General features: G+C 35.6%; 1 protein-coding gene across 2 annotated transcripts in view; it reads left to right on the top strand.

The window, feature by feature from the left end:
* The window catches only part of LOC149796012 (uncharacterized), a 316,657-nt gene that overhangs the window by 285,838 nt on the left and 15,915 nt on the right, over positions 1-14,904 (top strand). For both annotated transcript variants that reach the window (XM_089965930.1, XM_089965929.1), the window contains exon 5: positions 1,894-2,093. In XM_089965930.1, coding sequence (XP_089822056.1) covers positions 1,894-2,093 — 200 coding nt within the window. The remainder of the gene's footprint in view (positions 1-1,893; positions 2,094-14,904) is intronic.

The raw sequence follows: 14,904 nt of genomic DNA, 5'->3' as shown, positions 1-14,904 counted from the left end.
AATGAAAACGAAGAGTTGAAATTTCTTATTAATTATTCAGCAGTTTCGTAGAATCAGAAAATACCCACTTAACATATACGGTTCAAGAGAAGAAAGAAAAACTTTTTATCCTTTCTGGTGTGGGTGAGTGGGTGAATTTTCAATCTTGTTAAATGACCTGTGTGATAGAAAGAAGGACGAAAGATCCATAATTCGCGAGTTTACAGCAAAACACAACGGTCTACCGGAGTGCACTTGGATTGGTGATGAGTAATTCATTAGAACTGACACAAAAGCATCAAATTTGGTAAAACAATATTAAATTTCAAAGGACACAAACTTGAATGAACATTGTTATGTATATTTAATTTGTATTGTTCGCTGTCTTTATTTATGAATATATGTTACGTATATCTGCATTTTGTACTTGACCTTGTTCAAAATCAAGTTAATGATGTACCTGACCTGTGACATTTATTTGGTAAACAACATTATACACAGCTAATATTTCTCTATCATTGTGGATTGAGGAAAATATCATTTTTAGTAGTAGAAATGCTTACTTCAATTTGAGTTAAAGATACAGTCTTGATCCCTTCGTAGAAACATTAAAAATGGAAATTTCCTATAAGTTGGTAGAGGATATCGAGAAAATGGTAATTACAATCTAGGTTAAGAAGAGGGGTATATAATTTTGTTTATCTAAGAATTAGTCTTATCATCTGAAGCAGAGTCAGTCTTATTCTTGTGTTCAGTTTTTAATTTGGATGGGATTATTTAATCAAATTATTATTCACTGGAATTACAAAGTGCTCAATAATACACTTTGATTAAACCATTAATTTGGAATTATAGTGAATTCAGACTAGAATATTTTTGATGTTTTTAATACTTCAAAAGACTGTTAGCACATCGCCACACTCCAGGTTATTGAGAAATTAGCACATTTGAGAAAACAGGAACATCACCACATCGAATTTCGGAATTTGTTTCGAATACCACTGGAATTTAAGTAGGACTTCACACACTTGGTAGAAGTGTTAGGACTGTTTGGGATTTAATTCACAATACGGCAAGTTCTTTAAAAAATTTTACTTTGTGTTTTAGGGGCAATAAATTATGTGTTGAATTTTACAAAACCTGTTGGTTTTCGCTCTTTTCGCTCTTTTCTGTTACTTAGTTTAAGACCATACAGTTACAACAACGTATATATTTTAATGCAATATATGAAGATACGTTCTTGTTTCTGGTGTTGTTGCTGCTGTATTGTTCAGTGTTGTCTAGCAGATCAATCGTTGTTGAAAAACATATTTTGAATGACGCATTTAAACTTTCTCCAGACAAACTATTACAAATGTGTAAACTGACCAGTATTAAACTGCATATGCTGGTTTCCTCGAGGAACCCATTAGACAGAATAATGGCTACATTGGATACTACTCCTGTTAGATCAGCTTGACTAAATAATAGATACGTCCTCAACATGTTATATGCCATCTTCTGCCATTGTGTTTAAGACGTGACAAGAATTTCGCAAATTGAGGCCAGGGATAAAACACAAATATGAAAAAGGACATGCTAGATGATTTCCAGAAAATTGAATCGTCAATATGGGTAAGAGAAAAAAACATTTCACTCATTTATTTAAATTCTAGATCGATACAGATATACAAAGATCAGTGTAATTATGTACTAGGTCTGGGTGTTGTAATAAATGAATTATCGTTGAAATAAACCATTTAAATTCAGGAATTCACCACATAGTTTATACATGCGATGTTTGCCGCTTTTGAATATACAACAGTGAACAACGCCCTGTTTTGTCTGCTAAACGGAAGAAAGAAAAAGAGCTCAATGCATGCACCTAAGACAATTACTTAATCATGGAAATGTCAACTAGAATTTTCTTTCCAGCTCTGTTGAGTGCTGCCATTTTCGGTAACGTGTCCTCGATCATGTTACGAGTATATCAGGGCAGTGACGAGTACCACGAGAAAGCACAAAGTGTGAAGGAGTTTATAAATTTCCATCAGATTCCCAAAACCCTGGCCACTCGCCTTCAGGAATCCTTCCAGCACGCATGGTCGTACACCAACGGAATAGACATGAACATCGTAAGTTGGGTTCTGTCAATTTCCTTGGAACATTTCAATTAAATTATACCTACAAAATGAACCTTTCTTGCTGGTGAAATATATATGTATGCATATATATATCAGTTTCTTCTCTGTGTATTTAGTTTGAGTCCACTCGCAATCATTTTGTTTTAAAAATGTACTATTGTTGCTGTCCTTTCTATGAATGTTGTTTTATTTCTTTGATATTATTCTTGAAATTTCCTAATTTTGCAAAAATAACTTTTTGATAAGAATAGCAAGTAGCTTTATGACATCTTGTCCTTACAATATTGCGAATCCTTTTTGCTTTGATTATATGTCATTTTAGAAGATAATGAAATAAAAGATAGGCTTATGACATATCCTACGTAGGGTAGATGGGATTTTAATCCAAGGATACAATGAGTTTAAGTGAAAGGGAATTATAACAAATGCCATTGTACAAAGTTACTCGCTGAATGTCTAGCGCCTGTGAGTTATCGAATTTTTAATAAACCAGTTACTATAGTGGACGAATTGTTCTGGCAGTGGCAAAACAACTTGCTATTTGCTCTCCCCTAGCCCCACAAAACATATAACAATTAGTTTATACAAATTATTTTCAGTGCAAATTTAATAACCTGTTTACTAAATACGTTACAAATTCAACTTAATAAATAAATCAAAACGGCTTCAAGTAAGTAAATGCGTCGTGAATATATAAACCGAAAGCTAATGCTAAAATCTATTTCAAGAAGCCTATGGTATGTGTTATTCGTATTTATAGCTCCGTTTGTAGTCTGGATAGAGTTTAATATGATTATTTGTTTCCTTATGGGAAGTCTGTATTGTGAAGTTGTTTCTTCTAACAATGAGTAATTAGCCAAGTATGGGGTACATGCGACACTCTGCCGTATTCACTGGCCTTGCGGTAACAATGATTAGGTTTGTATAAAAGTTTCTTTTAAATTTCTTAATACATGAATTTATTTCGATATTCTCATCTGTATCTTTTCAATGACCAGAAAACCTGGAATTGTGTAAATTCATAAATCATATCGATGTGGAATAAGTAAAATAATGCTAGTGTTTACTCGCTAATGTGTCACCCTTAAGTTCGTCAGAGGAGAATTATGTGTGGTATTAGCACAGTTTATATACTCCTTCAGGTACAATAATCTTCTATTGCTGATATTGTTGTTTGCTTTTCTTCCGCTCTGTATTAATGTGAACTTACAAATTAACTGATGTTAGAGACCTGACATGTTACATTTATTATTTAATTATTTATTTAAGCAAATACATTTTTATAAGACTCGTTTCATCTTAAATTCTCAATTAACGAATTCAAATAGGTTTACTTTTTTAACATGTCATAGGCGATTTCAATATAACTATTACGTTGCATTGTCAGAAAGGTTTTAATGGCCGTATTAATGATGACACTAATCCTCGTTTTGTTGATAGAACATCCGTTTTGACACTTCCGTATTTAATAATGAATTATCGTTATTTTGAACGGTTTCTTTTGCACTGAAGTAGATTATCACCTCTTTTAGTATAAATTCATTTGCAAATATTACCAAATATGTTTGTATGAGGTTCTTTTTTCACGAGTCATTCCTACTCGGTTTTGTCATTTAAGTTTTTAAATCAGCAAAAGTAAAGTTAGTGACTCATTTAATGACAAGAATTCTATCTATTTTTCGCAATGGTTACTCTATCGCCGACATCGAATTGAAATTAACTCTCAAAATTTCAGTTTTCGAGATATATGTTACCCTGCCAGCAACGTCTTAGGGCGCCATTTTGTTCCCTCTTTCTTTCAGTAAACAAAAGCAAAGCTTGCTTACATTATTGGCAAAGTTATGTGCAAACATTTGCCTTCAAAATGACCTTATATATGATCAATGCTCACAGATTATTGCATTTGTACTATATGATACCTCGAGTTGACTCCTCGTTTTGACATGTGATAGTCAAGCTTGCAAGTTGTCTCGCCTTAAATAACGAGTCTACCAGTTATACTTGACATTACACATACAATGATATATGTAGTATATAATCATATTTAAAGATATCATTAATTACCAGTCCCATCACATTATTTGACGGATTATCATACAGATATTTAAATAAATATGCTATTTTACTTATTTGTTTACTTCATTCGCAGTATATTCCTGACAGGCATTCGTATATATGACTAGTTGGATGAAGACATGTTGTTTATGACGTCATAATACCATACTGTTCGTTCATTATGATGATCTATACTTATTACCGATGACTTTAATTGGACAATAGTATTCTTATAGTTCGTATGGTAAGTGTGTGTGACGAAATTAGAGTGTATTATAAGGGAGAACACTGCTTGCCAATTCACAGCTAGCGTAGGGACGAAATAGCCTGTGTAAAGCAGTCGGGTTACAAAGTTAAAGACGTGTTCTAATTCAAAAAGCTAATTATTTATACGATACTCTCAGTTGTTTGTTTGGATGTAGTCATGATAAAATAAAAGTTTCACATCATAGATTGTCATTTCATCACAACTGTGTACGTTCCTTTATCAGAAAGAGAGAAGAGCATTGATTCTCTCATCCAAGAATATTGACTAAAACTAGTTTCCTTTATAAACAAATAATACAGGCCAACAAACAATATAACACATAACAGAATACCATTACAAAACACACGTATTTGCAAAGAAAGGTAGCAGTAAATAGTTTGGACTCTCCAGTTAATGCAGTTGTATAATTCCTTAGATTCGATGTTGCAGGATCTTTCCAATGCTTTCAAAGTAAATACTCATCACACAATTATTGACACATACAGGAAATAAGGATTTGGATGAGAAACAGAGGACCTAAAATTGCAATTAACATTTACTTTATTTAATTTTGTTCAAAGTTGCTACAGACAATGCTTTGTTTCCAAACACGAAGCTAGCCCTTGTTTTCAAAATTTATATTATTTTGGGGAAAAAAGCTGCTTCTCGATTGATGCCCATATTGCCTCCAAAGGTTTTTTGCATTTATCTTGATCTTACATAATAAAACAATACATCATGTAAATATGGAATCGATACATAATAAATCCGGCTTGACGTCTCAGCGCAAGAGAACATGCAGATAAATTTGTGCCACAATCGATTCGTGCATAACAAAATAGATTTTATTGTTAGGCAGAGACATACCATGTTGACGCCTCTTTCAATAAACCGTCTATTTATCAACTAGCACTTCACAAGGAAGCTAACGTAGACATTTGGCCTGATCATAAAATCCCACTTGATTGAATTTTCGAGTGACATTTACCCTGTTCAACGTACTCAAAGACTGAACTTCCTCACGTAGTGTGATTTATCACTTCACATCCTTAGTACTGACATTATCTAGCGTAACAAGGAAACAAAAGATTCAGCCGCAAAATTGATTTATTTGATGATTCCTGGATGATTGATGTTTCTTGGAAGAATTAAAATAGCCTTTCGAACTCGGGTCGTGCTGACAGCAAAAGCAACCAAACGAATGACAACTTACAAATTTTGATTTCTTGATTTGTTTTCTCTCTCTATAATTGAGATTAATCTAAACTTTAACAAACACTTAATGAGTGGTGTCGCTTCCTAACAGGATTCCATGCATTTAGTTAAGAATGCCCCCAATTTTACGAAATCGGGGAACTCATTTCAGATGGACGTTTGTATAAACAAACCATTATTTGACATAATGAAATTTGTTGCATTATCATTCCATGTAGCCCATTTAAATATCGCCTGGTTATCATATAGAATGTTATATCCGGGAACTTGGTGCACATATCGTCAGCCGACGATTGTAGTTATACTATAGTGTGTCACTTTAGCCTCAGTGGAAATCCCAGTCAAAAGGGTCGAGGGTCATTATAGCCTAAAGGGGAATTTAACATGGGGAAATTTAACATGGAGTGAAGGGGGAATTGAAAATAGCCACAAGGAATTGGCCACTATAGCCTCAGTGAAACTTCCAGTCAAAAAGGTCGTGGGCAACTCTGGCAACAAGGGAAATTTAACAGGGTGGGACTATAGCGGCTCAAGAGATTGGGACTGTCTAGGCTCAATATAAGCGATTGAGCCTCGAAGGGACTTCCATGTTAAAAAGGTCGTGGGTAACTGGCGACAAGGGGAATTTAACATGGGAAATATGAGGCCTGTCTAGAGTAAGTTTGTGTGTGTGTGTGTGTGTGTGTATTTTGTTTGTGTGCGCAAGTACAAGTACGTTTGTAAGTAATTGCGTGTTTGTTTCTTTCCCTTAACAAAACCCTTATCCTTAACAAAAAGGGTGTGTGCGTATGTATGTGTTTATGTATGCACTTGTTCGTTTGTGTGTATGTGTGTATGTATGTGTTTTTGCATGCACGCGTTTGTTTGTGTGTATGTGTGTATGTGTGCGCGCGTACATTTGTATGTTTGTGTGTTTGTTTTCAACCCATAGCAAAAAATCTTATCCCTTAACAAAAAGTGTGTGTGTGTGTGTGTGTTCGTTTTCGTCCCTTAACAAAAAAATTATCCCTGAACAAAAAAGTATGTGTATGCATTTGCATGTGTTTGTGTGGCGTTCGCGTACGTCTGTATGTGTGTTTGTGTGTGTGTGTATGTATGTGTTTTGTTTTCTTCCCTTAACAAAAAGCTTATCCTTAACAAAAACGTATGTGTGTGTATGTATATATGTTTGTGTATGTACGCGTTCGTCTGTTTTTGTGTATTGTGTTTGTATTTTGTTTGTGTGAGCGCATACGTTTGTATGTGTTAGTGTGTTTGTTGTTTCTCTTAAGAAAAAAACCCTTGTCCCTGCTTAATGTGTTTGTTTTGTGTGAATGTAGAGTAGTGTGACTATAACCACTAACTCTTTTGCTGTGTTGATTGTTGGTAATGGTGTGTTTTGTAGATGAAAAATGTCCTTCTCCACAATATATTGATATTAAATAACGTGGATTTTGTTAGTATGAGTCTCTTGTTTTGCATAAAAATGTATTTTAGATTAGCACTCTCATAACTATGGATTGTTTGGTAGGTGATTCTATGTCTATAAAGTTATATGGCCCGCCCTCCAGGCGTTATAGATTTTTTTTCCGCTGCCACTGTTTTGCCCGATTGAGGTCAGCCCCTTGCCACATTATTGACATTGTCCAGTACCGTGACGTCACCCAGCCTGTTCCGTTCCTATTGTCCCTATACAGATCCAATATCTTTTTGTCGCTTTACAGGCCGGACCTTTAGTCCGTATAAATCTTGTCCGTGAATCGTCCCAGGGTGTTTTGTAATGGCAATTCCCATTGTCCGTGAATAGACGTGAAAAGCTATAACACTGGACGGGAAGGGGCATTTAACTTTATATAACGCCTGGCGGAACGGAACATATAACTTTATATAACGCTTGGCGAAGTGGGACATATAACTTTATATAACGCCTGGCGGACATTGTTGCCAATGTCTAGTACCGTGAGGTCATCATTCCTGTTGTCCCTATACATGCCCAACTTTCCCTTGTCCGTATTCAGGCCCAATATTCCCCATATTAAATTCCCATTGTCCATAAATGTTGCCAGAGATTCTTGTCCATGTAATTCCTATTGTCCGTAAAGAGCCTTCATCATTCCTATTTTCCCTATACAGGCCCAACTTTCCCTTATCCGTATACAGACCCTATATTTTTTGTTGCTAGACAGGCCCAATATTTATCATGTTAAATTCTCCTTTTCGCCCGAGTTACTCACGACATTTTTAACATGGAAGTCCCTTTGAGGCTAACTCGCTAATACTGAGCCTAGACAGTCCAAATCTCTTGACGCTAGACAGTCCCAATTCCTTGAGCCGCTATAATCACACCCATGTTAAATTTCCCCATGTTAAATTCCCCTTGTCGCCTGAGTTGCCCCAGAACTTTTGGACTGCAATTTCCATTGAGGCTATAGTGGCCCAATCCCTTGTCGCTATGTTCAATTCCCCATTCACTCCATGTTAAATTTCCCCATGCTAAATTCCCCTTGAGGCTATAGTGACCCACGACCCTTTTGAATGGGGTTTCCACTGAGGCTATAGTGACCCACGACCCTTTTGAATGGGGTTTCCACTGAGGCTATAGTGACCCACGACCCTTTTGAATGGGGTTTCCACTGAGGCTATAGTGACCCACGACCCTTTTGAATGGGGTTTCCACTGAGGCTATAGTGACCCACGACCCTTTTGAATGGGGTTTCCACTGAGGCTATAGTGACCCATGACCCTTTTGAATGGGGTTTCCACTGAGGCTAAAGTGACACACTGTACTACTGATGTTGATGAAGGAATTCATTTTGACAGTCGATCGCGTAAACAGGGTTGTGTGGTACATCCCTCGTATTTACATGCGCTCAGAAATTTCCACTTTATATGCGAATTAAAGAATAAACTGTATTGTACCACGCTTTCAGCTTTGATTTGTTCTGCTTGGCCTTTTCCTGCCATGGCAACCGATTCAATTTACTACTTGTACATAATAATAACCTGTTCGAATCGAACAAAAATGCAAATGTCTATTAACTAGATGAGACTATGTCTTGACAGTTGAAATTCTGTCAAATGTTGTGAGATCGGGGCGAGACATATAAGATACAAACCTCTAACCTTCTAACAATAACCCAACTGATATGTTGTATTGATTCTCCCACCCCGCCCCCAAATGTTCGAGAAACACGGGGAACATCATGGATTTTCTTTAATGGTCGCCATTTTGAACATCCATTTTTACCAGTTATTTCAAGTGCTGAAATTTTAACTCAGTTTGTCTTATTGCATTTGGATTTGATTTTACATACAATATCAGAGTAGCCAGACATCAAAGGTAATAGAAAATGAACGCTTCAGGAATCATGAAATTTAGCATCGAAAAGGCCACTTCATTTATTGTTTTGTATTCAGTCAACCTTTTCAAACTAAATACTCATTGAGGGTGCAAAACCAGCACTTTATATAAATTCATTTCGTTTAAAATGACTGTAAGAGCCATTACAAGTCAATAACAACAACAACAACATAACCGACGGTTTAAAATTAAATAAGAAAGAACAGAATGCAGATAAAAGAGTCACGTGATGGTTTTGAAACAATTTAGGCCTATATACCCTGCTTTATGAGATCGAGTCGTCTGACTGCATCAAAATCTATCGAAACTTCATTTAATCGTTAATTTCGTTATTTATTTTCATGCTTTTACTGATTTACTTTAAGATTTATTCAAACTTTTACACCTTTGAGAGGCTGTGAACCGTCCTGAAACTTACCTTAGTGTACTTTGTTAAAAAAAAAAAAAAACCATTTTAATGACATGCCATTTGAGACATTGCCATTTGTCGACATGCCATTTGGGACATTGTCATTTGACGACATGCGATTTGGGACATTGCCATTTGACGACATGCCATTTGGGACATTGCCATTTGAGAGGGTCGAGCTTGTTCTTGATATTTGCATGTTTCTTTCATTAATTTGACATTCTAGCTGTTATACTGAGGTTTTTGATCAACGCCGCAGGTATGTAGGTAAAGTTGTTTATTTTAACTGTCAGGAGCTTCAACTGTTATTGCTAAGGACATTTCACTCCATCCTGCCCACATACCCACACCCCGCTCGAACAGAAGGGCAAGAAAGCTTCAATAAATTAATAAGAGAATCATTGATACACCATCACTTTTGATTGTGTATCTTCAACATTTAGCGACTAAATGAAATGATGCGGTCATTAGTCGTACATCGCTTGAAATAATCAAACTGGAGAGAACATGTTTACTGAGCCGGGAGATAAGTTATGTGTTTAATAGGCTATTGCCATTTGTGTCCATCAATAAAGAAAGTTAATTGTAGACCATGACGTTAGCTCCCTCCTCCAGTACCTTGACCTATGTTGTTATCTACCGTAGAAGTTTAAAGAATAGCACTAAATACGGTCTTTTTCTGACTGTCCATTATTGTATACATGTTTCTGTTATTTTAGACCAGCAACTCATCGTTTCAATTTACCGTTGTAATATATCCAACTATTAAAGCGAACGAAAAACCAACATCCACATCCTTGGTATTAGTATCACCAAGAGTAAAACTACTAGTATCACAAACTGACTGACGTCGAAAGTGCAACCTTGTCTATCAGATATCAAAAGAACCAGTCCACCTGAGATATCATACAGTACACATTCAACAGACTGTAAGTATTGAACTTAGATAGAGTCATTTTGTAGTCAAATGTTTGTTCGTAACTTTGTCAATAATGTAAGGAAGGTCTCTTTTTGCTTACTGTAAAGAGGAAAATGAACAATGGCGTTCTGAGATGCTGCTGGCAGGGTAACAAATATCTCGAAATCTGAAATGTAAGAGTTAATTTCAATTCGATGTCTGCGATAGAGTAACCATTGCGAATAATATATAGAACTATTGACATTAACTGAGTCACTATCTTTGCTCACACGTTACTGATTTAAACAGTGAAATGACAAAACCGAGTTGGAACGACTCCTGGATAAAGCCCATACAATCATATTTGGTAAAATTTGCAGTTGATTTTGTACGAACACAGAAGATACTCTACTTCAATGAAAAAGAAACTGTTCAAAATCATGATAATTTATTATTATGTACAGAAATGTTAAAACAGATGTTATGTCGACAAAATGAGGAAGAGTGTCATTATTAATGCATCTATGAAAACCTTGCCGACAATGCAACGAAATAGTTCTTTTGACATCGCCTAAATGATATTATGAAGAAATGAACATAATTGGATTTATTAATTGAGAATTTAAGATGAAACGAGTCTTTTAAATTTATTTTCTTGAATAAAGCAAAATTAAAGGATAAATGCAATAAGTCAGGTTAGTAGCATCAGCTAGTTCATAAGTTCTAATTAATACAAAGCACAAGAAAACAAACAATAACAATAACAAGAACAAAAGAGCAACACGTATGCAATGTAGGGTACATTTAACAAGGGGCATTCTATTCGATGAGGACCAGAGTATAAATGGTGCAATTCATGAAAGTATCACCCCGAACACGAAAGCGTCACCACTGACATAAACATATCGTAAATGACCAAAACGAATGTGACTCCTAGCATGTAGGTATCACCACGGGCATTCAGTTGTCACCACTGACATAAAAGTCACGCTCCTGATACAAAAAGTGTCACATCTGACATGTAAACATCACCACTGATATGCATCTGTCATTACTGACATGAAACTACCACCCATGACATGTCGTATCACTACTGACATGTAAGTATCATCACTGATATGAAAATATCCACATTAACATGAAGGTACTACCACTGACATGAAGGTACTACCATTGACATGAAGGTACTACCATTGACATGAAGGTACTATCATTGACATGAAGGTACTACCATTGACATGAAAGTATCAACCCTGACATGAAAGTATCACCCATCACACTCCTGTTTTGATGATTCCCCGTATCCAGTTTTAAAATAGATGATATTTATAGGGCTTTACTTATTCGGTACACGCATCTGTACAATCGATCTTGCAGCTTTAGTTAGTTTATTTATGACATATCTGACGTCTCGTGGGTCGGTGGTTCTTACCGGGGTTTTCCCGGACTCTTCCTCCACCATTTACACTGTCCGCCATGTATAACCTATCTTGTGCTGAAAAACATTTATTTAGGCAATATCTTGCGTGTTATAAAGGAACTTATAGTGTGCACTTGTCAGTTAAAACTTTTTTTGGACACCATTGATTAATTTAACAAATACTTTTACAGGAGGAATACAGCTATACGTATTTAATACTGACGTAAACAAGGATAATAAGTCACCAAAAACGATTCCATTATGTTGAAAGATGTCTGGATACACTAAGAAAGTGCTATTAATGTGGGATTTTGACTACTATACCACCATCCCCAAAGCAAAACGACAGCACCAAAATAAAATAAAATAAAATAAAATAAAATAAATTTTAGGGAAAAATGCTCACTTTGAAACCTGAACACAGACTTTAGTTGGGTCATATGTCAATATGCTCATCAGCAAGTAATGCAACTAAACATTAAATAAATTTGCTATTCAGGAGAAAGTGAAAAGTGTATTACTGACCTAAATATGAAACCCACTTATTTTTTAAAGTGAACGTGCACGCACCCTAAAGTAAATCAGCTGGCACGAGTCATGAAACAAATTTTGGTACACTTACACTTTCAGATTATCCTTTGGAACCTAAAGTTCAGTCGAACTGGTGGACCAAGTTTAGTTTAGTATGACAAACCTATCACCGTGACATTATAAAGCGTAACAAGTCGAAGAGGGACACAGCTGACTGATCGATTCATCTAACCATCTTCAGAAGATTAACGTTTTCTTTGAAGAATTAAGATAAATTGCGAAGCTGATGCAGAAAACTGCGTTGACCATTCTATTTTAATCACTATTTGCAAGAGTAATAACTCACACTAAGATTACTCAAATCTTTCTCACTAAATTAGTAAGTGGGAAGGGCTTAAGTGGAAGAGAGAGGGGAAGGGAAGGGGTGTATTTTGATCGAAACGTTTTTAATTATGTTCATACAACATCTTGTGACTCAATCTGAGTTGATTAAACGTAAAGCCTATTTTATTGCTAGAGTAGATTTGTAATTTATAATTATTAAAATTAGGTTCTAAACATTGTGGTTAATGGAACGAATGGGTAAACGTGGAAGGCAATCCACATGAGATCAATGGTCTTATTAATCAGTTTATCCATGGCTGAAATTGGCACTCCTTACGGCATTGGGATTTTCGAATGCAGTGGAAGCCTCACTGCAAACAAAATCAGACTGCTATACGTCAATTTAATTTATATACATATGTGTCCAGATCTTTACGACCGATATCGACTGCATCATTGAAGAGCCGTTGAAATTATACTTATATGCTTTTAGTTTTGAATCTTTCAAATACGCATTGGTATCAAGGGAGGCATGATTATAATGTATTGCTTAAAATACACTCAGTGGACGTCATATTTTATTTATAAGTAAATTAGACCGCACCGGTGGCCTAGTGCTTAGAGCGTCCGCCTCGCACGCGGGAGGTCGCCGGTACGACCCCGGCCGAGTCATACCAAAGACTTATACAAATTGTACTTACAGCTACCTACCTTGGCGCTCAGCATTAGGAGGTTAGTGTTAAAACTGGGCGGCCTGCTGTCAGGATAATGTGACTGGGTGGTACATGTCTGGGGCATGATGCCCCAACGCTCGACACCATTCTAAACTGCCACACTGCAGACATCGTAGCGATATGACTGAAAAAATGTTAAAGCTACTTTTAAAATCCAAATCACACACACACGCACACACACACACACACACACACACACACAAATAAATTAAGTGCGCACTTATGTTGACTTAATTAAATTTTACAAGCATGCAACTCTTCTGTAGATAAATTAAATGAAAGGAAACCGTGAGGCACTGTTAAGAAATTAATGATTGATGGAAATAACATTAAGTCCCAATATTAAGCAAACGTGAAAATGAAAGAATATGAGCAGCCTCTCAGTCTATAACTACTACTACCACTACTACTACCACTACTACTACCACTTCTACTATCAATACTTCTACTACTACTACTGCTACTACTACTACTACTACTACTAATAATAATAATAATACAATACGACTACGACTACAGTATCATAAAAGAAAGTAATTAAACATTGGATGTGCAAAACATGCGACGTTTATTGTGATACATTTTCCTATTGATTTCTATTTCGCAATATTCTGTCTTCAAACTGTTTAATCATGTTGGGTATGTTATGATTCTTGAATCACTTAAAACGCACTAATTTGGAATATATTTACAACATATTATTATTATATGAAAAGGTGAAGATAAACTAATTAACAATCTCTATAATGTCAATATTGTGTCTCGCAGGAAAGACAGCATTGAAGTAAAAAGGAAAGTACATGGCCTTGAATAAAAACATTAACATCACAACTATCGTTTATTCAGTTGTACACGTCTTGTTTTAGGTGTATTTAAATATTGAACAGGTAGCTAGACCAAGAGAATACAGAGAACATAATGAGAAAACTATACGTAAAGACAGAAATGCAACAATATTTCTTAAGAAAAGCAATTTTTAAAGTTCCAATAATGCATACAAATTAATTTGCAAAAAATAATAATCCTTTTTGCAAACGGTTTTCACACCTGAGCATACTCACTGTTTCCTCTTAAAGAGACACTTATATCCTTGATGGCTGCCTGCGGAAGAAAAAGAGGTCAATATATATCAATTACATAACATTTCTACCCATGACCATATTCTACAGCAACCATAACATTTCTTCCCATGACCATATTCTACAGCAACCATAACATTTCTACCCATGACTATATTCTACAGCAACCATAACATTTCTTCTCATGACTATATTCTACAGCAACCATAACATTTCTACCCATGACTATATTCTACAGCAACCATAACATTTCTACCCATGACTATATTCTACAGCAACCATAACATTTCTACCCATGACTATATTCTACAGCAACCATAACATTTCTACCCATGACCATATTCTACAGCAACCATAACATTTCTACCCATGACTATATTCTACAGCAACCATAACATTTCTTCCCATGACTATATTCTACAGCAACCATAACATTTCTACCCATGACTATATTCTACAGCAACCATAACATTTCTACCCATGACTATATTCTACAGCAACCATAACATTTCTACCCATGACTATATTCTACAGCAACCATAACATTTCT

The sequence above is a fragment of the Sinohyriopsis cumingii genome, chromosome 7 (assembly GCF_028554795.1).
Source record: "Sinohyriopsis cumingii isolate HCF-2022 chromosome 7, ASM2855479v2, whole genome shotgun sequence".
Taxonomy (NCBI): domain Eukaryota; kingdom Metazoa; phylum Mollusca; class Bivalvia; order Unionida; family Unionidae; genus Sinohyriopsis; species Sinohyriopsis cumingii.
The sequence above is the reverse complement of the archived record's forward strand: the minus strand, read 5'-3'. Positions and strand labels throughout refer to the sequence as shown.